This window comes from Tetrao urogallus (genome assembly GCF_951394365.1).
Source record: "Tetrao urogallus genome assembly, chromosome: 12".
NCBI classification, from domain to species: Eukaryota; Metazoa; Chordata; class Aves; order Galliformes; family Phasianidae; genus Tetrao; species Tetrao urogallus.
Genome location: NC_136825.1, coordinates 12,233,610 through 12,260,982, shown reverse-complemented (window position 1 = coordinate 12,260,982; position 27,373 = coordinate 12,233,610). Strand labels below are relative to the sequence as shown.

General features: G+C 38.6%; 1 protein-coding gene across 1 annotated transcript; it reads left to right on the top strand.

Moving 5' to 3' along the window:
- Positions 1 to 221: 221 nt before the first annotated feature.
- On the top strand, positions 222 to 26,190 carry NETO2 (neuropilin and tolloid like 2; the record flags this gene model as incomplete). The annotated part of the gene is made up of 9 exons (XM_079541682.1): positions 222 to 255; positions 10,572 to 10,628; positions 12,049 to 12,189; positions 14,096 to 14,344; positions 16,351 to 16,395; positions 16,485 to 16,612; positions 19,283 to 19,511; positions 22,872 to 22,985; positions 25,610 to 26,190. The coding sequence occupies 9 exons, from the start codon at positions 222 to 224 to the stop codon at positions 26,188 to 26,190; spliced, it is 1,578 nt and encodes a 525-aa protein (XP_079397808.1).
- Positions 26,191 to 27,373: the final 1,183 nt, after the last annotated feature.

Below are 27,373 nucleotides of genomic sequence, written 5' to 3'. Positions count from 1 at the left end.
GCCGCGTCCCGCTCTACATGGGACTGAGCGCGGCGGCTCCGGGCTCGGGCGGCGGAGGCTGAGCGCGCCCCGCGCGGGGGCGCCGGGCATGGCCGCGGGCGGGCGGGGGCCGGCCGAGCCGTAGCCGCGGGCCACAGCGCCCTCGCGGGGGGCCGCCGCGGCCATGGAGCGCCGCTGATCGCCGCCTCCGCGGAGTCGCCGCCGCGGCCCGCCCGGAGACGATGGCCCTGCGCAAAGTCTGCTCGGTGCTGGAAGGTAGGAGCCGCGGGACGGCGCCGCGCTCTCCGCGGGGGAAGCTGCCCGGGGGCTCCCGGGGCCGTCTCGCCGCGCGCCCTCCCGCCGGTAGCGGAAACTTTCGGCCGAAGAGCGCGGGGCGGCGAGGCCGCCCGCTACTCCCGGAGCCACTCGCCTCCGTCCCGCTGGGACGCGCCGAAGCTGCCGGGCGGCCGCCGCCGAGAGTCCGCGGTCATCCCCCGCACTGCCGTCGCGGCTGGGCAGGGCAGGGCGGGCGACGGTGCTGAGCTGGGCTGGGGGCTGAGCTGGGCAGGGCGCGAAGTGCCGGCGAGCTCGTCCCGGTGCTCCCCGCGCGTAGCCGGGGCACGCCGAGAGCTTCCCCCCACTCCATCTTTTCACTGTTAACAATACACTTTCTGTTCTCTTAACTGTCCTAACGAGCTACGTTACTGTAGTCAGGTGCTTTTGCTTGTTATCACGAGCGAGATCTGTTTTCTGCAATGTTTCCACAAAACCGGTGCCTGTGTCACAAGCTGGTGCTTGACCGGTGTTTCTCTTTCCCCTGAAGCCTGTAAATCCCGTTATTAACTTCTCGAAACGCAGGGGTAAACAGCTGAGGGCAGCCAGCCTTCCTTCTAGCCTGCCTTTATCTGTGGTATTATTTATATGGCTCAACGTGGGTGAAAGATTTGTCAGAAAATAAAGCTAAACGTGACCGTTAACCTTGTGCCTCAGGAGGGGATTTCTCGCATTCCGTATCTTCTCTAGCAATGTCACACTCAAACTATTAGGGATTCTTTTATTAAATTATTCCATTAGGAAATTTTGGAACGTCTGCTTGCATTATTGAAGCCATCAAGGCATCACTGCAGCGTGGAGAATTGATTCTGATGTGCACTGATGTCCTCCCACAGTATGAAAGTTGTAAAAAGTGATTTAAATCCAGAATGTTTCCGTAACCAATAAAAGTCCGTGTTCCCGACCTGAAGGATGGATGCCTTGAGGCTTTAAATAAATATTTTTCATTTATTAGCATCATAATTGACAGCCAGAAGATGCTTGCTTTCAATAAAAGCCCACTGTACGTAGGTGTTAACCAGCCACTGATTTCACAGACGTGGGAACAAAAGGCTCACTGGGCAAGGAATTGCATTTAGGCTTTTTACTTCCTCTTTAAATAACATGGTTAATGCATAGCTGAACCACGATAAAACCGCCAACAAATACAACTGATGCTTCTGCTTCTTAATTACCTTCTACATACGCAGATTTAATTGCATTTCAGAGATATGCAATTCCTGCAAATTTACCCATACAGGAGTTCTTCTGAACAGACCTCACTCTGATCTTTTATGATCACATTAGAGTCCAGTTAAAAAGAATTGTCCTTCTAAAGGAAGTTTTTGACGCAATTTAAATATTATAAAGAACACAAAGCCATTAGTCAGTAAGTCGTTAATATTCCAAATGCATCACTTGCCATGACTTCAGAAATAAGGTATTGTTACTTAGCACTGTGCACACCCTTTTATCTCTGCACGAGGAGCCTTCATGTAGTCAGATCTGATCACAAAGAGGGAAGAAAGATTCCTAAAGAGACGCAGATTTAATCCTAAAAGGAAACTATTGGGAGGAACGTTCAAATCAAGCACCATATTTTACGAGATGCATCTTAAATCCTGCATGGAAATTAATCACAGTGACAGTAATTTTTATCTCCATACAGATAGCTTTGTTTTACTTACTGAGTTCTTATCACCTATGAAGCATAGAAACGTTTTAATATAATTCGTACTGTCTGTGTCCATAGTGTTGAGGAAACTCTTTAATGCTTCACAGTAAGTACTGGAGCATCTCTTACTCTGGTTATTTGCCCTCATCTGAGTTTGGCAAGTATTGCTGCATGGAAATGGTGCTGGGCCACAGCAGCACTGAGGCTGCAGCAGCACTGAGGTTTTGTGGGCCGTGCCCACCTGCTTCCTCAGCAGCACAAGGCACAGAGGCCGAGGTGCTTGCTGTGAGTTGGACATCTACGGGCAGATCCTTTTCCTCCCGTCTCCAGCTCTCAATGTTTTGGACACCACTGGAAGCATTCTTGAATCCTGGCACAGCTTGCAGAATGCAATTGCTCTACAATAATAAGGCACTATCATCCTCTCCTTCATACAAGAGAAAAGCAGCTGCTTTCTTTATAAAGCCTTGTTTCTATTACACATTGGAACTAAATATATCTACCTTAAATTTCTATGTATCTCCTGTTGCCCCAAAAGATATAGGCTAGAGGCTTGTTCCCTTCATTTCCAAGCATGACTAGTACAAAAAAAAAACAGCAAAGAACACAGATGTTGAATTACATTAACCTTAAGTTGAATCCTGACTGTGTTCGTTTTGGACTATTTCAGTTATTGCATTGGATTACCTCAAAACGCCAGCTAGAGAATTTGGTCATTTGGTCCTGATAATGCAACAGCCAGGACTAGTACAAATGTCCACTACTCCTACGAAGCCAACACTGCCAACCTTCCAGTAAGGTACAGGGTTATTTCCAACTTGGGCAGGTTGCAAGAATGTGGACTGCTATCATTAACTTGCTGCCATTCTGCTCAGTCCTCTCATTTGCATTTTGGCATGATTTTAATAGCTAACTTCTCACAAATATGTAGCGTTTGGAAGTAAAGCTAGGAATTACAGCCTCCTGCTCCCAAAATCAAAAGGTGTAACAATGACCCAGGAAGCTGAAAATGAGCAGAGAAAAATAAAAATTAAAAGACAAGTTCATGACTTGTCTGCTGAAACCAAGAGGGAAGTATTGTCTGTAGAGGCTGCAAGTGGCCCTAATGAGGGCAGTATCAAGTATAAGCCAGAATTTCGTTTTTTGTCTAAAACCAGGAGCTATTTGCAATCTTTTCTGCTGCACTGAAAGAAAGCTGAGCACCAGACAGCTTGTGCTGTCAAGCAGTTAAGCAGAAGTAACTCAGGTAACTGTAGAATAGGTTTGAAAAAGCTCTTATGTTCTAAACAGGTATCTGATGGTATGTGCTATGTGTCATTTTTAGTACATATAGGAACAAGTATCCAAAATACGCTGCTCTCAGAGTAGCATAACTTCAAAAGCATTAGCTCTCTAAGATGTATTTGACAATGACTGCTACAGGTTTTTTTACAAAAACTAGTTGGTTCTAAATATAATGATATTAATAGAAAAGTTCAGTTTCATAATCTGTATATAGATGTAGCTGGAGTGCTGACTGACACTGGACTGAAGCTGAAGGAGCTGCTGAATTATGTATCCCTGTCTCCCAAAAAGCCAAGATGTTCTGCACCTTCCTAAGGTTTAATTCATGGAGAGAGATTAGACAGAAAGATTACTCCCCAAGTGAAACTTTATAAGCTATTAATCATTTATGAACCTGTCAGAAATTCACAGTGTAATTCATTGCAGGGATGGTGAAGAGAGCTGCTAAATATCTGCAATTGTACCAGAAATTGTGTGTACTCTTGTACACACTATTTACACACCAAGCAGGTTACACGTGCAGAGATGGACGTGCTTATGTAGACAGAAGCACAATCTTAATTACAGTGTCTTGGCTACAGTTGGGGCTGTAGCACTGCAAACTGGCTTGCTGCTTTTCTGCCCTGTATATTCCAATTTGTTTTTTAATTAATGAAACACTTGGCAGTCTTGGACAACTTACATAGCTTGCTCCCTTTCTTGATATATGACTGACAGCTGATGCCTCAAATACAGCAAGTGAATGGGATGGAGGAGTGTAAAATTTTCAACCAAAAAAACAGCAGGTAGCTTTTCATGAAAAAAAATCCATATTCCTTTTATTTTAGCTTATCTTTGTGCTTCTCTCCATGTTCTGTTATTATGAAGCTGACCCACTATGCATCAGGAAAGGACTGCCAAGATGTTAACAATGCCTATCACAAAACCTCCTCTTCTAGCAGACATTAAAATCCATGAACACAGAGCAGTCTCTTTTCAATGGACTGAGACTGGAGAGCCAGGAAAAAAAAATGATACTCTATATTAGCTGCTCTCAGACATGACAGAAGGCAGCAGAACTTTCAGTACTAATTCCAAGATAGATATTCCTGAAGAAAAAAAAAAAAAGAAAAAAAAATCACTGAAAAAAACCCCACTATATTGATAATAAAGAGGTGAAGAAGTTTGATACAATCTGATCTAAATCAAAAGTATCAATATCCCAGCAGTGCAGTAGGAGTACATAATCTCTGGGAAAGATGTATTCAGAATAGAAATGTGCAGCAGGATCCATTCTGTCAGCTACAGGGAAACCACCTAAACTTTAAACCAGTGTATTTAATTTAGTAAGGTTTTTGGAATCCCTCATCAACATGGTTTACAAACGCAGCCTTCTCAGCAGTCTAATGCTGCACCCAGCTTGGAGATGAAAAAGGATATTCCAAATAATGAAGAAAGCTTCAATCTTCAAAATAAAAAATAGTATTCCTCTGGCAGAAGTTTTGCTGGCAGAGATACCCAGAAATGGATTATAAGTAAAAGGATGTAGAGCAAACTGGTAGAATGAAGCAACCCACAGCTGCTCAACTATTCCTAATGGAGGCAGGATCAGAAACGTTAAATGTTTTGAGCAAACCTGGAGGGGCTCTGTCACAGATCCATCCAAGCATGAATTGCTCTGCGGATGATTTGATCAAAGGAAGTGGGAAAACTGCATGTACTTCCTGAACCAGTTAACCTCATTTCTCTGCAGAGATACGGACTCTAAATTTGTTGAGGTTTTTTTTTTGGCAATCTTAAAGAGAGGAATCCCTACTGAAAACAGCCAGAGAGATGAAACTCTTTTATCTGAGCATAGACCTGGGTGCATTCAGACACCCTGCCAGCCCACTAATGGCTAACGAGATTTGGATCTTAGAAAGGTGCTAGAGTCACTGTAAATAGCTGATGAAGCCCACTTGTGCTACATAGCATTTGTGAGAGGATTAAAAATGGGATGGCCGCTCCACTAGCGTGCTTTGGGTAAAGATTACAAACAGCTGAAATACATCATGCCTTATGCACACTTTCCTCTCTCTTACTTCATTCTGCTGCAATCCTGCACTATCTTCCAGTATCTAAATAAATAAATAAGTTTGGAAATCACTGAAGCTGTTAATAGGCTAAGTTCTAGGCAGCCAACTTCACTGCTCTCTGATACTCATTTTAACAATCCACTCATGTCCTGTTGAGATCATAAGAAATCAGGGAATATATACAGACTGAACTATAAGGGCATGAGGGATTCAAAAACTGCCCCGTTTTCATCCTCAGCAGTAGAACTCTTTGCTTAAAAAAGCAGCAGTAGATGCAATCCAGTATTGCTTTTATCACCTAGTAAATGTCACCAAGTGCTAGGAAGAGAGAAAAAAACCTAATTCTTCTGGGATTTACAGTTTGTCTGTTTCTGAGTTAAAAATTGTTTGAATCAGAAATGCATGTAATTACCTTTCTGAAAGAAAAGGAAGTGAGCATCCACATGTAATTATACAAAATCCATCCATCTTCACATTGTTTTGTCTAAACTGAAGAAGTTTCTTCCAAGACCAAGTAAAATACTTTAAATATGTGCAGCACCTAACACTGTGGGTTCCTACACTTGATAGAGTCCTTTAACGACAACTAAAATTAACGTGAGCAATTCCTATTGTATATATGCCCTTGGCCAGAGAATAAGACAGGGTGTAACATCACAAATGTCTCCACCACATTAATGTCTCCACTACGCTGTTCAGACAAAACATATGGAAAATCATTGGCCATAAGTGCTGGGACACTGCAATTAGCAGTTCCTGAAAGTAGTATTAATTATAGCACGCAGGGGGAAAATTAAGAGCTGGGTTTAAGAATAGTACATAGAAAAGGATTCATTCCCATAAGGCAAAACACAGTGTATAATTAAGATAAGCATTTGTTACACAAGGCTGTATCTGCCAGAAAGAAGCAGGTATCCTGGCAAGTTGTTCTAACATGCATGACCTGTGTGTTGCCAATTACTGTCTATTTGGACCGTGTGTACATAAGGTGCTGCCTAATCCAGGGAGTACAGCACAGAGATAAAACAGGGAATCCTGCTCTAAGCAATGTCTGTCAACTTTATCCCTAGGATTCTGACAACCACTATTACTAAGAATGTGTAATACTCTAAACGATCATGTCTTTATTTTAAGAATTGGTGGAAATTTTCACTGTTTCTGAGTTCTGCATGATTGCTCCCAACTTTGATATTCAGCTTGCCCTGCATGCATAGATCCCCCATTGTTATCACTGAAGACAGACACTGGTCTCACAGCTATGCAGCAAATCTTGTGTGTTTTCTCTATATGTGAAGATCCCTAGAGCATGCAGAAAAAGCAGAGGAAAGACGTACTGTAGAGAGCTCAGAGCAGCAGTGTACTTCATGAAATCTGAAGACTGCATCTTGCAAGAAAGTACAAGCATATATCAGATCTGCAGCCTACAGCACTGGTTTCTTTAAGCAAAACTCTGATTTTTCAATGGTGGCTACTATGAAACTATATTATTCTATTTTTTAAAGAGAAATAAGAGCCACTTCAAAACCAAGCTAGCAAATGTGTTTTGCGTCGTATAGTCATTTCAGAAAACTAAGAAATGCTGGCAAAGACAATCTTGACTCTCACAGAAATATGTAATTCATCACACCAGCTTATAGGATTCCATAAGCTTATTTCAACAACTGAGTAGTAATAATAACTTGCAACCTATGATTAGTGTATTCACTCTTAAAAATTTATACAGCCGTCTGCAGGCTATGTGATCTAAAATCTTTCATGCAAAGAAGCAAACAATATGAAAAATAGATTCTTTTTATAAACAGACAGAAGCTTGCCATTTTTGCTTCATTTCCAGTTAGTGTTCACACAGGTAAAAACTATCAGAGCTTTAAATGGTAGTATAAAACCGTGCACCATAATTTATGAAATAAAAGTTTGTAGCAAGTACCAGATCCATGAATTAAAGATGCTCCACTTAATCTGCCTGTCTCAATGGTTTTGCTGCTGTTGGTTTCATGATAGCCTCTCCTACAGTTTAGATGCCACAAAGTAGAAGCTTAATATATGTTGCAGAAGCTCTAGCCTCTATCATCTTTACCAGCTAAATAGCTGCAAGAAAACGAGGTCAGTCTCCCAGATCTCTAGTAGAATTCTCATCTCACTCTTTGCATCAAAAATCATTCAAAACATCCCTCTGTCCCTTAGATATTCAATGCGGTCATGCAGTCCTGCACTGTTCATGCTCTTGCTTACATTAGCAAGCCACCTTCAAGTGGCATTTTTACACACTTGCTGCTTCTATTTCCAGTATCAAGGTAGAATACAGAGCTAAGTCTAGAGTTCGCTTTCATCCTCATGGAAGAATAGTCATGTCATGCTGATAGGTGACAGGCTTTAAAAGACAGAAAAAAAGTAGGGGAATACTATGTCCTATTGCAAGTTCAGGCGCATTCTTTTTGAATTTCAGTTTTTCAGAAATAACAAGATTGTTTCTGATCCTTCTGAAAGTGCTACAAGACTTTCTGTGAAAGTAGCTCAGTGTCTCTGCCTGCTCTGCCTGCTGGGTCCGTGTCCCCGCACGCACTGCCAGCACACTGTTCAGCACAAGCTCCCCACTGAGCTGTCCTACAGGAGCTGTCTCTTCTTTTGACATCTGCTTTCCTTATTACTGACTTGTATGGTCCAAATTCATCTTTGAGATTTGTAAATATTTTTCCAGGAAGTGATACGGATTTAGGACACCGAGTGACTGCTTTGTTGTTTTTAAAAAATAGACAAAAATGGGTTAATGGAAGCAGTCTAAAAGGTTTAAAAATATCCTGGCTCATTTCTTTCCCTTCTTTCTTCTCCTTTCATCCTGAACATTGATAGGCCTTGTTTCCAGCCAAAAAGCTCCTGTTTGCTATCATGCAGGTAAATGCACCCAGTTTAAGGTGATATCGCTTTAGGGGTCCCTGCCCACTACTCTCTAGAAGAATGGAAATAAGTCCTCTCCACCTCTTCAGTCACAATGTCACAGAGATAAGGACAGCCCACACACTGATGAATATTCTTCTGTGTTTAGAAAAAGATGTGTCTTTATCACCAGGGATAAAAGAAATGGCAAAGACAGGCCCTTAAACATTTGCTACACAGGCACTGAAAGGGAAAGGCGAAGAGATGGAAGAGATTAAAAATGGAAGGGATGAGAAGGGGCAGTGAGAAGGTGGCCCATACGTACTATACCCACTCATCCATATTACATGACAAAATGAAGACCGTAAGACAAATATTCAGACCATTTATCTTCCATAAGTGTCTGCATGCCCATGCTGTTCTGCAGGAAACATGCTCCGTTCTTTTGCACTTACACACACAGCTCTCAACTATTTATAGAAGCACACAGGCTTTAGTGAAAACCAATCAGATTGTCTGAAGTCCTTGTTTCTGTCTCCACATCATTTCAAGAAGGGAAATCGCTGGTTCGTGTAACTGAGTGTCTATTTTTATGTTCTGTAGAAGACACCACAATCACTGAAGTAATGATAGGTGCTTACTGATATTCTTAAGGTAAAAAAGAAAGCAAAAAGGCACAATAATAGTATTAGTGATAGCAGACAGCTGTACTAAAACAAAAAAAACAACACAGATTTCTCACTGATACTTGAAAGTGAATAATGTCTGCATGAGTTCTGTTAGTCATGAAAGTATTTGCTTTTCTTATAAAGGATTGCTGTGGGTTTTGTGTTTTCTTGCTTTAAGAAAAAAAGTCATTTTGCACTCTAAGCAGCAGCACAGAGTTATAAAAGTGGTCTAAATTGATTTGAGATTGCTACGTCCTTGCAAAATAGAGGGTGGGAGTCTTTAAGAGAAAAAATGGTTGTTGCTGAGGTAAGTCTCATAGCCATGTACAATCTTTTTTAATATCGGTAGAGAGAAGAAAGGGCAGCGGAAACATACATAATAAAACAGTAATGTAAGACCGACACTTCCAGAGGCAGGCTTTGATTCCTTCCATCTTTCCCTGAGATAATATATCTGTGCCAACATTACAGTAGCATCTATATGAATTTAGTCAGGATCGCAGTAGTTCACAGTCAGTGCATGCTCCCTCCAGAGCTCACTGAAGGGCTGAAAGTCTAATAAGCAACACAGGAATCACGATAGAGAAAATGCCATTTCAGCATGAGATACTAAAATACCTGAGCAATGAGAGGGACAAACTGGGAAAAAAGAGTGAACTTTTCAATGTGACAATAGAATTCCTGCTGAAATCTTTTTTTCTCCATAAATGAGGCCGTGTTTGTCTGACTTAATATTAGCAAATAGGTTAAAAGCATGGGAAAGGCCATGCCAGGTCAAATTAAAGGTCCATCTAGCTTTCTGTCTTGTCTTCTGCAGAGATGTTAAAGCAGAGACCTCAGAAAGAGTATAAACAGAGCAAATGATGTTTGCCCAAACACTATCCCAGATAGTATCCCAAATACTATCCCATAAGCTGCAGACATCCAGCAGCTTATGACTCAAGGGCTTCCTGAAACTGAATTTTCCATTTTAACGATGCATTATGAAATATGTACATTAAAAAAAAATAATCTTATTTTGCTTTGAAAGTGCCACCTGCTAGTGCTACCCCTTGGCTCTTGTATGGGAAAGGAAACTGAGCCAGTGCTCTCCATTCACTGTCTCAGCAACACACATGATACTGTAACTCATATTCTGTGCTTTCCAGAAGCACAGCCTGCTTAGCCAGTACTCTAACATGTGGCTCCAGAATTATTAGAGGTATTCAAGATGGAAGCAAATCAAGAATTTGAAGAGGGGCATAGTAATATACTCTAACTTCATTCCTGTTTCCCTTCCTGGTCTTAGTTAATTTTGTGTAAGCTTGACAAATCTGTTGTACACGTGTTATGCATATGGAGTTTTAAGATAAATATGCTTCAATATGTCTGCCAAACATCTGAGTTCAGGATATGAAATTATGCAGAAGATAGATACCGTTTAATGTTATAAGATGCTTTCAAATTAGTAGATACTCTACAGAAGATTCTTGAAGTCCCCTCAAGCAACAAATGGCTGCTTTCATACAGGCATTCTTAACAGCCTGGAAGAAGAACCTGCAGTGCACTTAAACTGCACTGGTTTCCTAAAGCTGAAATGTTAAAAAGCACATAAATTGTGTACTTTTGTGTGTTCTGAGTTGTTTCGGATAGTGATTCTAGGGTTTGTGTGAATAGGGACTGCAGAAAATGGCAGATAATTTTGTTCAATTACTGATGCTTTTCCTGTTCAATTTCTCTTATCAGTGTTGCTAGTAACAATCCTTGTTGTGGAAGGGATTGCTGTTGCACAGAAGACACAAGGTACAATTTTGTTTTGATGATTTTCTTTCCAAAAAAAATGTATGAGTTTTGCAGTTCTGAGTTAAGCCATATAAGTCAAAGAAAGCAGCTGTGTTCAGATACTAGTAGGTCTCCTCCTCCCCCCAACCCAGTTAAAAAAAAAGAAGATGAAGGTTCACTTACACCATTAAAATTCTGTGGTTTTGGACTTTAGAGGATGGGAGGAAGAAAAAAACAAACACCATGGAAACCCATGTTTTCTCTATCTGACAACAAGCTTTTCAAGTAGTCCACCCACAAAAGTTTTTGAAGCCAACACCTCCTGAGTGGGGAAGGCATCAGTTTCATATGACTTATTTTGTCATATGCGTGATTAATCCAAACATAGGTGAGAAGAATTCCTTGAAATAACACCTACATAATTTCCTAGAACAGTTTCTGCAGGAGAGACTAAGATTTTTTCACCCCCATAAATACAGGCTGCCAACTTATCAGAGGAAGGTGATGTAATTGACTGTAGGCAGCTATGACCCATATCAGTGTGGACTGAATGGTCTGCAAGGAAAAACTGTAAACATAAATAAGTCTATGAGAGCATCCCTACGAGGTTTGGGAAAATCCAGCAGAAAGCACATATCCTGTTTTCTCTCTAGTACGGTTGGTATCAAAGAGGTCAAAGTTACTTAAAAACAATGTCAGATGGATCTTACTGTTCCAAGACCTTGCTCAGAGGATAAGGAAATCTGAACTAACAGAGCTTCTGTGCATGGTCCAGCAGAGTGCATAACCTTAGTAAACTGCATCACCTCAGCTACAGAGCGTATTTCCCTGCACATCTAGAAGAAGAGATCTTTGATCTTAAACGAGCCCCTTAGCTACCAGTGCAGTCTAATTACTGCTAGTAATTTTAACTACCATTGCTATATTTAGCTTATTTACATATCAGAAGCATTTTGTATTGCAACATATTATTGTAAATAGCCTAAGGGCCATGTACTTCAGTTTACTCTGGAATGAGGGTCAGAAATGCTACACGCTAACAAATATTTTGGATTACATTTGCATAGGAATGAAAAAGATGCAGACCTTAAAATAAAGCTGTTCTACTGACAGTCATAATGACTATTTGTCTTAGAAAAAAGCATCAAGGAATCTAAACTCGCTTGGGTAAAAATATTTACACCCTGTCTTCCTTTCCCAAGGACTACTGTACAGATCTAGTATTCAGAAACCATGATCTCATCAGGATATACCACATCATAAATTAAATAAAAGATTTCCCTAGCTATATATTAACAAGTGGCATATGTGATAAGAGGATTCTCAACCAAAACATTTTTTTTTTATGTAGGCTATGCATTATGTCAGTGTTTCACTTGTGAAAAATAAAACTTGCATATTTGCAGGAGACATTTATTTCATCCCTTTATTTTCCCTGAAGGTGGGCAAAACATTGGATTGAATCGCATTCCTCCCACCCAGTGTGATAACTGGGTACGGACCAGTAATGGAGGACACTTTGCTTCACCAAACTACCCTAACATGTACCCACCAAATCAAGAGTGCATCTACATCCTGGAAGGTATTGGCTGTCTTTGTGTTTTGCTGTATTGTAATCTTACGGTCAAACAGATTATGTCAAATTGTTCAAACTGTGGCATTTTACTACACCGTCAAGTATTGCATAACCGCATTTGTAATAGAATCAATTCTGCCATCCCTTGGTTTAGCAAGAAGCTAAATGTGCTCTCTCAAGTAATAAGAGCGAGTTAATATAAAAGGCAATCATGCAGGAATTATCAATATGGAATAAGACATACCCTCACAGCCTGAAAAAGCAGCATCGGATCTACTGTAATCCACAAAGGCAAAGAAATATTATGATAAAAATTGTAGCTTACCTTAATATCACTTACAATATTGCTGAAAATAAATTGCAAAAAATGGCTGAAGAACCATTTTAGCATTTACCAGGCCACACTGTATTAGGCTAAGTGTATCTCAGAGGCAGAGGATCTTTATGCTGCCCTTTATTAATAAAAATACCCACACCTGTCTGTCACCATAGCACTGTACTAAAAATGGAGGTTTATTAGCACTGCTGAGGTCACTGCTGAAGTCATGCAATGGGGACAAAAAATTCATTAACTTGATAAAACAGAATCTGATGGGAATATCTTGGATAAGGGCTGTAAGACTTGGGACACACAAATTATTTTCCCTCTTACTAGAATGCATCCAAAACCTGCTGAAGTCAGCTAGTAAGCTTCACCACCAGATTCATATCAATTAATTAATGTACTTCAATAACATGTTTCAGTGAGTTTTTATTTGTACTGGTTAACAGAGACCCTCAATTTTGCTTCTGTGCTTGTGCAGCGGATGTTTTGCATCTTCCCTGCCATCATGTACCTGAAGAGCAGATATTCTGTCCAGCTTCAGAGTTCAGACATACCAGACCTAATGCTGGATCTTCCTTGTGCAGGGCAGTTCCACAGGGCACAGAATTGTTTTCCATGCCTCTGTCCTCACAGTTATTACTGTGGCAAGAAATAGGCAAGACAAAGTTCCTCCACAATTTCTAATTAAAACACTGTCCTTCCAGACCACTACAGTATGTGCAAACTAACAGCCAGGAATGTCTTTAACTCTTGTATAATTAAGGTGTAAAGATCTAAACACTATTAGAGATGTATAAATAAATTCTTTTTTCATCCAGCAGAAGCAGACAGCATTTGATTTGTTAATGCTGTCATTCCTGATGCCAGTTAGTATCTGAAGATTCATTTAGGACAACAGATGACAAGAACAACCCTAAATCTATACATACAATATAAAGGCACAGTTTCACTACAGATGTGAAGTCAATACGCAACCTTAGCTGTACTGCATCAGGATTTAGGAGTCTTCTCCAAGTCCTGGTTCAGACTTACACCCATCGCTCTTGTACTGATCATGTAAATGAAGCCATTTACACTTTTCTGAGTATTCTAATAAAAGAAGTCTCCAACCAAAGCATCTCCACATTAGGGCTTACTGTTTAGGAAATACGCCAGTGATTTCTTGAGATCTTTTTCTTTTCCATTCTTTTCTACATCCTTCAAAGTTTTTTCCTCTTTTATGTATTCTGGCCCCAAAGAACATAATTTTTAATTTATATTTTAATATTTATCCTTGCTTGAATGTCTTTGCATTAATGTTGACATCTGTTACACATGATATTTTAAATTTATGTCTTTGTTTAATATTCAGTTATTAAAAAAAAGAGAAAATACTTTTTAATTCCATTAAAAAGTATGAATTTTTCAGTTATTGAATTTCTGGTCCTGTATACGTGAGTTTTTGGAGCAGACTGCCAGATGTAATTTGAGAAGTGTCCAGTCTCTTTTGTTATCTTGCTGTTTTGGAGGTCTCTCCACTATTTCATGTCTTCATGCTTTTTTTATATAGATCTGCATTTAATCTTTTGCTTAATTTTTTATGTCTAGCTGCTCCACGGCAAAGAATTGAGTTGACCTTTGATGAACCTTATTACATTGAACCCTCATTTGAATGTCGGTTTGATCATCTGGAGGTTCGAGATGGACCTTTTGGCTTCTCCCCTCTAATCGATCGTTACTGTGGTCTGAAAAGTCCTGCACTAATTAGATCAACGGGGAGATTTATGTGGATCAAGTTTATTTCTGATGAGGAGCTGGAAGGAAAGGGATTTCAAGCAAAGTACTCATTTATACCAGGTAAAGATACTTAAAATTAACAACCAAATTAAAGACCATTTGCTCCCACTCAACCCTGTGGATGTGTTATGCTGGCAGTCAGAACTGTATTTCATTGTAAATACTTATGAGGGCAAAAGTAACAATACAACAGTTAGAGACAGACCCGTTCTGCTAATCCTGGAGCATACTTGAATAAAAACACTTTGGAAAATTGACTGAAGAGAATTACAGGTTTATACTTTCCTAATGAAGAGGCCAATTGATCTTGTTTGTGCTGAAGACTTTAGCAACTTCCCTCTTTGGTAACTCGTACCAGGTCCCCCACTGCAGGCTAGTAGCTGCCATTTTCAGCAGCCTATTCTACAGGAGTGTATGACACGCTGACAGAAACACCTGAAGTCAGACTACAATAGGACTTCCAGCTAGATGCAAACTATTTTAATTTTCCATTACTGAAAAGCCTGAGGAAACACATCGACAATATAAATATCAGCTATCAATGTAACTAGATTCCCACAAACCGCCAACTCAGAAAACAGAATTGTTCTTTGCTCAAAGTACTGAGCTGTTTTCAGGGTATGAAGGAGCAGATCATATGCTGACTGTGCCTTTAGACAGACAACAACTAATCTGCTCTGTGGAGCCACTTTAAACTGGCAGGACATTCTTTTCACAACTAAATTTGACCTGATATCCTTGTACAATGCTTGACTGCTGTATTTCATAGATACAATACATGTGTAGTATCAGCACTTCAATGTCCTTTGGGACAAAACACAATACACAAATGTCAGCTCTACTACTGCTGTAAATGGATACATGGCCATAACTATTTTATGCTGTCTTATGTACCCAACTGGTCTTTACCACTGCAGCATGTGAATACACTACACACAGTTATGTATTATTATTTACAGAATGTATACCTTGCTAGGGATTTAGACTTGGAAACTCTTCAGATTAATGTGGTAACCGGTCCACCGAGAGTGATCCACTGAAATACTTCCACAGGGACAATACTTCTACATTTTGCTAAATCCATTTCTACAGCCATTTCATTAACATCAGTTCCAAAACTAATTTAACCCAGTCCCAGGCTGGAGTACTTTCTCTGCTTAGACAGACTAACATCTCACACACACATACACACTAGGATGTATGTGACTTCCTTGGTGATTTTCAACACAACACCCGGGAAAGCATGCAATTTGTGGGGAAACACAAACCTGATCACTGAAAGGTAAACCCCGGACATCCCAGACCACTCGAGACCCAATTTTAGCCAAGCCCCAGTCCCAGTAAAGTTAAGTACCATCATCTAACCATTAAAAAAAAGTATATTATTAACTCACTACTAGAACACATACAGTATATTAATACAGTTTACTATGCAGATATGTGCAGTACATACACTTTGCATTTAGAAGAAGGTACATAAGAGGAGCAATTAATGCTGAATTCTGCGCTAATTAATGATGTTTAGAACTGTGCTACTTGGCTTAAAATAAGCAACATGAGTATCCAAAGAAAAAGTAACTTTAGTACTAAGCTGTCTTCCTTATATTCATTATTAGTAGAAATTAGCAATGTCAAAGTGTTGATATATTCTACAAAAGCACTCCAGTTTGCATTGTTCTGAGCTAGACAGACAACAGTCTGGTCAGAATGATGCACACAGAAAGGTCTCTTGTACTCCTGTGGAGCTCCACAGATTTCAGTGAAAAGTGGTATGGTTAAATTTCAGAATATAATGTGGAAACATAATGCCTAGTAATTTCTGGTGTTATGCTGGAAATCTGAGCTGTAAGTATAGAATTGCCTTAGTCAGCTAAGCTCAATCTTTATGAAATCTTGTATTCTCTAAAAAAAGTTTGCCTTTGTACCTTCCAATTGACTGAACAAACTTTCTAGCAATTTTTATTGTGACATAATAAAAATGGACATCATCTTCAGATTGTAATAAACCTTGAAGTGATTCTCAAGCATTGATAGCCCCTGTGATTCATGACTTCTTTCTATTACAGATCCTGACTTCACTTACCTAGGAGGTATTTTAAATCCCATTCCAGGTCTAGTATTACAATACCAATTTCTTTATATAAGGAATTTTGAATTAATATCGTATTGCATTTGACAGCAAGGTATATGTTCTCCCTAGACTGCCAATTTGAGCTCTCAGGAGCTGACGGAATAGTACGTTCCAGTCAAGTAGAACAAGAAGAAAAAACAAAACCAGGACAAGCAGTTGATTGCATATGGACAATTAAAGCTACTCCAAATGCTAAGGTGGGTTTCATTCATATCATTCAGTATGTAATGGGTTTCCAAGTCATTACTAACAGGTAATAGCAATTTGCATAATGTCTCTCACTGAAATGAATTATGTTTCAGTGGCTTAGGAAATTCAGATAGATTATTCTGAAAATCCACATATGCAGCAAGTCTTCCTATTGTGTGAAACTTCAAATACAGAGTAGACTTGAAAACTGTTCAAGAAACATTTTTCAAAGGCATTTGATTTGGCCTGTGCTTTTATTGGAAAACTGCAGGTAAAAATGCTGCCAGGTAATGCAGGTAAAATTTTGCTGCCAGTAATTCTACTGGGGAATTTGGTTCTATTTGAAGTCAACAAAGCTTTGCTATATTGTCACAGCCTCTGATATAAGCTGCACTTGGTAATTATTTAAGCACTGCACTGAAGAATACATAATTTTTTCTCTGTATAGCATACATATCTGTAATCTTGCTTCTGCATGTGTATTAAAGCACACGTTACTGCTTGCCTTTTCCGTGTACATAAAGGATGAAAAAAAGTCTTTTCAATAGCAGGACCTGCCAAGATGACAAACCTAGTGTTTGCCTTCTTACCCACTTCTAGGAGTTAGTATATTCAGCAACTTTCAAATCGATGAAACAACAACCTAAAAGTAGTAATAAGAGGAGAAGACAAGAAACTGAAACTCCATTAATATATTTGAGCCTTTGAGGAAGTGACTCAACTCCCAGGAGCCCTGTACTAGTCTAAGTAATAGTAGCAGTTCTTCCAGAAACAATAATAAAACCATTTTCTCTCTGCATTTCCAGTCGAGTGCACCAGGTCTTATGCTTAACTATTTTAATAAATTATTGAATGTTGCCAGAAGGCACAGTTGTAGTTGGGGCAGTTCTGAGATTAGATCACCATTCTAAATTATTGAGTTAAAACATGACAGAAAAATAACTTCATATTTTAAAAGTGGTTTCTCAAGCTTCTATTTTGGCTGAATTGTGATGATAAAACCCATTAGATCTGATACGGTGCTGTCTCTTGATGAAACAAAACATAGACATTTTTAATTTCCTCAATTTGATTTTGTAATAAAAAACAAATTTTTAAAACTGACAACTGAGTGATAAAAGGATTTTTAAAATCTGCATAATATAAATTGAATAAATCACTCCATATTTCAGAAAATTACTAGAATAATCAAAATAATCTATGAGCAAAGGTGTTTTATATTTGCTTGCCTGGCACACAAACTGGAAGGAGCTTTTGCAGAGCTGAGCATTTTCAGTAGAATTACTCCTTTGTTTTCATATGCAGAATAGCTCTACTGAAAAAGTTCTGATTTATTTTTAGTTTCCATTGTAATTTCGCAGTACACAGACAAAGCCAATCATTAAGTGAAAATATGAGCACCTGCAGCTCACACCATGTTTATGAGATACCGTGACACAGGCTGCACCTTTTCACAGAATGAAAGTGTTGGCAAGCTGCCTCTGGCAGAAACCAGAAAGAAAGGAAGAGTCAGAGTGTACAAGTGTAATCAATCTCTTACGTGCTCTTTTACTAGTTTTTGAATAAATTCCGTGAGGTGTTGGGAGGGCATGTTTTTTCCCCACACAAAAGTAGTGCTTTTGTTTCAGTGAATTCTTTTAAATCCAGATTTAAAAGGCTTCTACTCTAGTTAAGAGCAAGATGTGGCAGAACGACAGAAAGACTGGTAGTATAGCAGTCATGCATGGTATTCATCCACAGTCTCCTTCAAAAATTAAACAGGAGTTGAGATTCTTGTCATTAGGCAAATGCATGAAGAACTGTGCTGTGAAAAATGCCTTTAACATTCACAGCAGCAGCCAGAGAGGCAATTGTAAAGCAGGCAGTCAAAGACAAGCTTATCTGAAGAGTACAGTGAGCACCTGATGGATTACGACCCCCTCTCCCACAGTGCAGCAGACCCAAGCCCCCATATGTGTAGATTTCTTCTCTGGCAAAATAATGGATAGCTTGAGAATTCTAAAGTTTAAATAAGGTCTTAATTTAGAAGTGACTACATATCTCCTCAACTTTCACTAGAATTTTGGAAGTCCCAAGACTGACATAACAAGGGATTAAAAACCCCAGTGATCTTTCTATGCACTTGTAACCAAATTACAGTCTTTCCCAAGTTTCCCAGCGAGATAAATTACTTGTTTACTCTCCAACTATTCTCTTGGTCTTCTAATTTCCCCACTGTATATGATCTACCACATATGTTGCCTTTACTTGTGTTAAATTTCTATTTCTGCACGAGTTATCATTGGCTTCATTTTATAAATTTGTCCTAGGCAGCCAGTTTGCTTTTCTCCCACTTCCATTTTTATTCAAATTACTCATGTCTTCGTGGCTTATGTCTTCCGTAACACTGCTAAGGATTAGTAATTAGCTTCCACCATTCTAAAGCAACAAACTGTGATTAATTTATTTTGCTTCAGAGCTTTTCTGACTAGATTCCTTCCCTTATATTTTAGTGTTATTTTTACGAATTAAAAAGGCAAGGGGGCAGTCAAAATACCACTAACATTCTTCAGGACACTTGTGCGTTTCTTGCATCTGCTTTAGAGTAACTGACTGTAGGCTTAACAAAGGTCTAAGCAGCTTAAAATATCTTATTCAAGATTTCCTAAAATTTCTTTCTCTTTTCTTTTTTCTAACAGATCTATTTACGATTTCTGGACTATCAAATGGAGCATTCCAATGAATGCAAAAGAAACTTTGTTGCTGTATATGATGGAAGCAGTTCTATTGAAAACCTGAAGGCAAAGTTTTGCAGCACTGTAGCAAACGATGTCATGCTGCAGACCGGAACTGGTGTGGTGCGAATGTGGGCAGATGAAGGCAGCAGACTAAGCAGATTCAGAATGCTCTTCACTTCATTTGTGGATCGTAAGTAGATTTCAACGAGTTCATTCTCCTGGTATTGGGTTGCCTCCAGAATTACAGGAAAAGCTATAACTATACCTTGTGCAATAGGAGCATACACTCAAAAACAATGTTTCCTTTGGGTAGAAGTAGTTAAGTTAAATACTTGCTTTATTGAAGTTGCACCATAGTTCCTGAAAAATGACTTTCCTTCTTTCTTAGAAGTTTTATTTTTCATTTGAATTCAGTACTAATGCAGCCTTAGTGTAGGTCATTCTTACTGAGTACTACAGACATGCACAGACTTACTTAAAAGACAACAGTGGGACTGAAGCGCCCAACTTCTGCTTCCCTGCCAGACACCAGGACAGGCTCTTCTCAAGCCCACACTGGATGTTCAAAGGACAAGAGAATGCTTGTGACCATGCAGAGTCCATCCAGAGTCTGGATCATTTTCCTACCCACAGCTTCAACCACAGATCCACTCCTACTGCACCTAAGTTGTTGTCTCCTTTCTCCACTGCACATGACTCTAAAACAGTCCCATGTGTGCTTCCCCTGCTAAGCCCAGTTATGGCACAACCACAGATAAAGCAGCTTAATTCATCAAGAAGTCTATATTAAAAGCAGAGCTGCAAATGCTTTTCTCAGTTTCTATTTGTATTCCATAGCCTGCATTAGAGACAATGAGAACAATGCCTAAGATGCTTCTTAAAAGCATGCTGTTTGTGAGATCTTCCAAGTGAAGAAAGCTCTCTGAACTTAACTGAACTTTGTTGCCTCACATATTTACAAGGCACTACATGGTCCACACTGCAGAACCTGAAACCTGGCGTGGCATCTTCAGCACAGAAGTAACTATGTTTGGAACTATAGACCAGATCTGAGATCTATGGGAAGAACTGAATAAAACTTATCTGCCACATCAGGAGGTAAAGCTGTGCTTTCTGCTGGAAGTTTTCAACTTCCAGTACAGGTGTACAGGTTTACTGTCAAAGAAGTAACTTCTTTGGACACAAGTAACAGTCTTGAAAGGGATACCAAGGGATACCAAGATCACCATCTTGGAAAAATAATTCAAGTTACAGGTAACAGATTTTATGTTCAGCTCCATCACACAGGATATGTTAACACAGGATGGAAGTTGCTTTCTCTGCAACAGTCTTTGTAAAGTAAGAGTAATTTAAGATAAATGCTTTATTGCTTAATGTTGTATACAAGATAGTAAGAAGCAATTGCATGTTTCAGAAACTATTCTGTTGCTTAACCTGCAGTGGGCATTTAATCAACTTTACTTACAGTGAAGTTTTAAGCACAGCTTATCAAATTTATAACAGCTTTTCCAGTAGTTTTTATTTCACAATGGTTAGTAACATAATATTACTGACAGTGCAGGTTATTGCAGCTTTCAATCTCAAAAAAGCTATGAACTTTGGCAGGGAGAATTATCCACTTATATTATAGATACTCGGGGCAGGGGAGAAGTCAAGTGCAAGAGGCTGAAACAGTGCCTACTTCTAAGGGTGGGTAACATTCCTTAGTGACAATTTCAAAGCAATTCAGAAGTCATTGCCAGAGCAGAGTCTGCAGTGCTACACTGTTATTTTTATTTATCTTCTAACTACAGATACTGTCTTTTTTGGATAGAGTAATCCAAAAGTACATGTCTGAAAACTAAGTTTCTCCTGTAGTTTTAAATAGTATACTGATAAGCAAGTTTTCTAACTGAAAACGGTGACTTTCAGCTTGTCTTCTTTTCAGATCTCTAAGCTATTTATTTCTTATACCTTACTAATGATTTGTAATTATAAGAAGCCAACCATGAAAACAATCAATATTTCTGAAAAGATTTGCATAAATGAACTAATTATGCAAGACAGTCACCTAGCAAATATTTAGTGCTCCTTGCAGTTCAGCTACCAAAAAGATCGATGTGTCTCATTTCTGGCTTGATTCAGTACATGAACAATTCTGTATATAAACACTGAATTCTTCATAAGTCTGAGGCAGCTGTTGAGATAAGAGTCCAGCTATGTCCTTGAAGTCCTGGACTGGAACCAATCAATCACTGTAACTGGTAGACAGACTTTGTACTCTCTAAATAACAAACAATGGAAAATGAAGTTCATTTATTCTGTTTTTATGGGCCCACGAACAAAAACCATCACCCAAAAATTGTTCAGGAAACTGCACAGGAATGTAAAATAGAGAATGTGCTGGTGAGTAGAGAAGCAGCAGCAGAACGGGAAGACATGACTAATAGGGTTAGGGAATGCCAATTTGAATTTTCTTCTCTTCTTTAGGCATAAATCCTATTTTTGTCAATGAGAGTCTGAAGTCTAAGAGGCAGAATAAGTGAGAAACATGCTGTGCACAGGACTTGTCATGTTGCATCCTGCCCTGTTGTATCCTTTGGGTTTTGCTTTAAGTTTTAGAAAATTAAGACTGCTCAAAAATAAATTCTCCCTATGAAACCAAGCTGTAGAATAATGTCTGTCACAACATCTATGCTGCTATGTATTGATTTCCATAAAAAGAGGCATTTCTATAATAAAAAAATCACATTAGTGAGACAGAAAAAGGAAAAACTAATTTCTTGTGTCCTGAAGTCACAGAGACCTCCTCAGTTACATTGCACACCATCCTGAAAACAGCCTTTTTTTCTTAAGAAGCTGTCTGATGTCAAGAACTTATGCATAATGCACATGAACACACAGAATCTTTAGAAGAACTTTTTAGTTAAATTATTTCTTCAAATTTCTAACTATATGTAAACAGATTAAAAATGAACTTCACTCACTTAATCCCTGCATTAGCTCTAATAGGAGGATCTAAGAGCTTTGATTCACAAGCAGAAGTGACTTAGATGCCCCCAGTTTCTGAAATCTCTTGCAGTTTCTGAAACAGGCCACCGCAAGCTGAAATCTGATTTGTCTTAAGATATTAATAGACTCTAAAATGCAGATGTTCAGGAGCTGCTTCACAACCAGCTATACCATCTACGTAGCAGATGCACAGCAGACTGAATAAATATAATTGATGATGAGCATGTGATTTAAGCATTAAGCCTTTAAAGACAAGTATTAAATCCTTCTACCATTATCTGTGTCAGGTGACTTTTCTTTCTGCCTTGCCTTCTGAGCAAGAACATTTTGTTTGTAGCATCAGTAATGCATCACAAAGCAACAAAACAAAGAGTAAATCATCTGGTAATTAATAATGTGCATAAGAACTGATTTTGTTTGAAATTTTAAAAAGAATATGCGTTAATTAAAAATTACAGGAATTTACTAGTTTTTTTGTGTTCTTGTTGGTTTTTTTTCTTTCTTGCAATTTCTGAGTTACTGAAGATCCCTAACATTTTCTTCCTCTTCTCTTCTGCAGCTCCCTGCTCAGGCAACACTTACTTCTGCCATAGCAACATGTGCATCAATAATTCTTTAGTCTGCAATGGCATTCAAAACTGTGCATACCCCTGGGATGAAAATCACTGCAGAGGTAAATAGAGTGCAAAGTATAGCCTTAATGATCCACACTGGTCAGTTAGCCTTTCAGGAAAGCCATGAAATTATTGTCCTGGAAATAGGCTGAAGACAGCAATTCTCCTAATCTCAGGAAGCTGTTGCAAATTTTTACTTAAACTCAGGAGGCATGTAAGCATATTGAAGATTGACTACTTTATAATCAAATCTCTTCTTCAGCACATACTCTTCATTTTAAAAGGGTGCCAGCTTAATAGTCAGTAGAATTCAGCATTTACCAAGTTGCATCCTATCCGTTCCTAAAAACTTAAATGAAGCAAGGACTGAAGGGACAGGTTGAATCTTTTATCACCAAAAGAGAAAAAAAATAACAAGATATAACTGGAAAAAAGACAGACAAAGCTTCATGCACAAAGTCTTTTTCAAGACTGAAGTAGACACAGCAGTATTCAAAGATAAAATTATATATATATAAGTTAATTTTTCAGAGTTGGAACAGAAGCAGTTTAAAGTAAATTAAAAATTTTCTCCTAAGAAGCAAAACAAACAAGTTTGTTCTCTGACAAATTAAAGGGTCTGGAAAAAAAAAATCCTGAAAGATTAAGACGTGTACCCAATTTCAAAGAAAATTTCTTCTCATTTGTACAAATGGTCAAAGCTTTTTGTAAGGAAAATCTAGAAATAGTTTCAAGTAAACAATATAAAGAATACACAGTGGTTTAATATGCTGTAATGCAAGGTGTGTTACAAAATGGAAGTATTACGTATTACGTAAGGATACAGCTAAAAAACATGATCCATTACTCTTAAGTTTTCAATTGGAAAATAAGTTTCCTCTAAATAATCTTTAGCTTTCATGATATTCTATGTTCTCTATCACGTGCAACTTCTAGATGTTTCCCATCTCTGCAAAAACTCTTCTAGAACTTCACCTAGAATCTACATTTCATTATTATTCTGTATTATTTAAAAAATATAATGCATAGGAACTGTACCATCAGTGAAGGAAGTGCCTTTCCCAGTATTTGTACATGCTGCAACTGGTGCAGAATAACTTACCATGTTTTACGTCAGATACAATTTAATTTCTGCGTTAAAAGTTGCAGAGCATATAATCACAAGACAGCTGACAGCTGGATCCATCTTGCCAGCTAAGGTAGAATTGAGGAGATTGATGCAACCAAATGAACATTTTCTATCTTTAAACAGAAAGCTTCTCAATTGTTCCCTGTTCCCTCAGGCACCTAGAGTTCTCATTTAGTCTGTGTCCATGACCACCTACATCTGAGCATGTTGTGACCTACCTTATGCCTGCAGCCCAGTGGGGCATAAAGATTTAAAAAACTAAAACCATAAGTCATGGGCAATTTCTTTGAAGCAGCTGGGGAAGACATCACTTTTGATTAAGACCTTTATGATTAAAAAATATCCAAGAATTAAGAAACCTAGATGCATGAGAAAATTATCATAGCACTGAAATTCCTGTCTCCCACAAAAGTGTGCTGACAAGATTGAAACTCAGCAGAACAAAGGGAGATCTCCTCCTTTCCATTAAAGGCATAAATGTAACTAAGAGTAAATGGCCTAAGCTGTGAAGTGTAACAGTATTTCAAGTATTGCTTTCTAGCCAATTCCTCGGGACCCCATGTAGTATATGGGTGGTTTTAGTCTACCCTGAGGGTATGTAACACTTCTTGTGCAGTGTGTGCAGTACTTAGGTGCCTAACAGACATACCCAGATGCCAGAAGCCCAATACTGGAAAATATATAATAACTAGGAAACGTTTTCTTCTACATAGTCTTAAATGCTTTCTTTCTTTCTTTTTTTTTTTTCTCCCTCTGCTAGTGAATGTAGCGGATTCTATTGGTGTAGAATTCTTTTGTTCTTCTGAAAGTAGTACTCTACAGAACAGAGATCCATCTGGAAAATTTTAATCTTAAAATAAGAATTCTATATATGGAAAACCATTTTGTTCTGATGCTGCCATCTTGTGTGTTTTCATATGAAGTACTACCCCAAAATGACACACGATCTGGTTGAGTTTTTTGCCCCTTTCTCCCAGTTTTACCCCCAACAGACGATTAGCGAACAGTTACAACTGGAATATACCTCTGCTGAAGTTCCCTGCATCACAGTCTTTCTAGCAGGCTTTGTGCAAAGGACAGACACTAAATTTCCAAAAGATGTGAAAACAAACAGCCAGCCTTACATTGTCACTGCAGTAGTATTCAATTTTAAAGAACAAACAGATGCATTTAAATCCAAGTTTTCTTCCACTGGCATCAGTGGCAACGTTACCAGCACAAGCATACTTTGATAGGAGAAGCATCTGTGGCTGTTCAAATTGTAGATTTTGGAATGTTAATTGATCAGTATAGTCCCAGATGACTAACTCTGCACTTGCCACAGAGTTACACCTGCCACTAAATTACGATATGGCAGTCACTAATGAAGGTGGACAATTAGACTTGTCAATAGAACAAATCCTATTGACATACAGTCTAGTCACTGGTACCATGAAGTCATTTCATTAATAGAACAGCACTTACTTGGTGATCACAGTTGCTTATTTCTAACATACAATCCAAAATGTGAAAAATACTGAAAGCCTTCTCATAATCCCTACTTTTTCTTTGCAGAAAAAAAAAAATCTGGATTGTTTGAACAAATCACCAGAACACACGGAACAATCATTGGCATAACATCAGGGATTGTTTTAGTTCTTCTTATCATTTCAATTCTAGTGCAAGTAAAGCAACCTCGCAAAAAGGTTATGGCTTGCAAGACTGCTTTCAATAAAACTGGCTTCCAGGAAGTATTTGATCCTCCACATTATGAACTGTTTTCACTGAGGGACAAAGAAATTTCTGCAGATTTGGCAGATTTATCAGAAGAACTTGAAAACTATCAGAAAATGAGACGCTCTTCAACAGCTTCCAGATGCATTCATGACCATCACTGTGGCTCTCAGGCCTCCAATATAAAACAAAGCAGGACAAACCTCAGCTCCATGGAACTTCCCTTCCGCAATGATTTTGCACAACCTCAGCCAATGAAAACATTCAATAGCACATTCAAAAAAAGTAGTTACACTTTCAAACAAGCACATGACTGCCCTGAGCAAGTCATAGAAGACAGAGTGATGGAGGAGATTCCATGTGAAATCTATGTTAGAGGAAGAGAAGATACAGCACAAGGTTCATTATCTATTGACTTTTAATTTCCTAGTGAAGGTGGTATCGGTGTACATAAAGGATGCTTGTGTATAAGGACAGTGTATATATTAAAAGTGTATGATACGCAGCGTGTGAGATGCACACACTTTTAGCCTATTATACTTCATTAAAAAAAAAAAGTCTTCATAACTCACTCTTGCTGAAAAACAGTGGACTTCCTCTCACTTTTCCAAGCTACCCATTCAGCAAAGCAAAAGACAGTTTTTGCATGGAAATTTGAAGTTAAGAATATTGGAGGAAGAACAGCCACTATCATATAGATCAGCAAAAACAGTGACTACTATTCTCCTCTTCATATCATTTTCTCTTCTTTAGATGTCCGCTTTTCAAGGCAATTTTAATACCTCAGTTACATAAATAAAAGTAGTTAAGCATACCATATGTATGTCAACATAGGTGTCTGATTGTATTTGTCAAACTGAAAGAGTTAGAGTTAAGTGCCAGTTAAGACTCAAGAATTACGTTACAGCCATCTGTTTCATCTTGCCTACCATTTTATATTGCCTTTAATTATCAGTTCCTCACTCTATGCTTTGTGAGAAATAGACATAAAGGATTATTGCCTCTTTAAAAGATATTGAGCTATATTAATTTGGGAATATGATCTTTGCAGCTTGCCATTAAACACAAATAAGTACTCACGTTATTCTAAATGCAGTCTTTCAAGAAGACTTAGCATTTTAAAAGATTCTGCCATTTATTATAGATCCACGTGACTCCACCGATTTCGCAGCTCTGTGGTTAGAAAATAATTTTGTTCCTGTGTTTTCCAAGTGTTTACATGAACAGACCTTACTGTACATTTCTCTTTTAAAATAGCCTTTCAGTCCTTATGCAGCCAATCTTCCCTGCTGAAATCACTGATGATACTTTAGCTCATCTCCTGCCTCACTGAAAAGAATTGCTGAGATCTGTGTGATCACAAGGTATACGAAGATAGTGGAAACAAGGAGAAAGCAAAGCAACTCTTATTAACCTTTATGGCTTCCTTCCTGTGCCCCTTGTTGCCACTTGAAAACTTGCATATTTCACATTTTTTAATGGTGGTTTGGACCTAATTTTAACATTTTTACAATATAGAATAGATTTGCAAATATTGTAGTTCTCATTGTGTTTTTTAGACTTTTATATAGTTTGATACTGTACAGACTATTTATTAAATCAAAA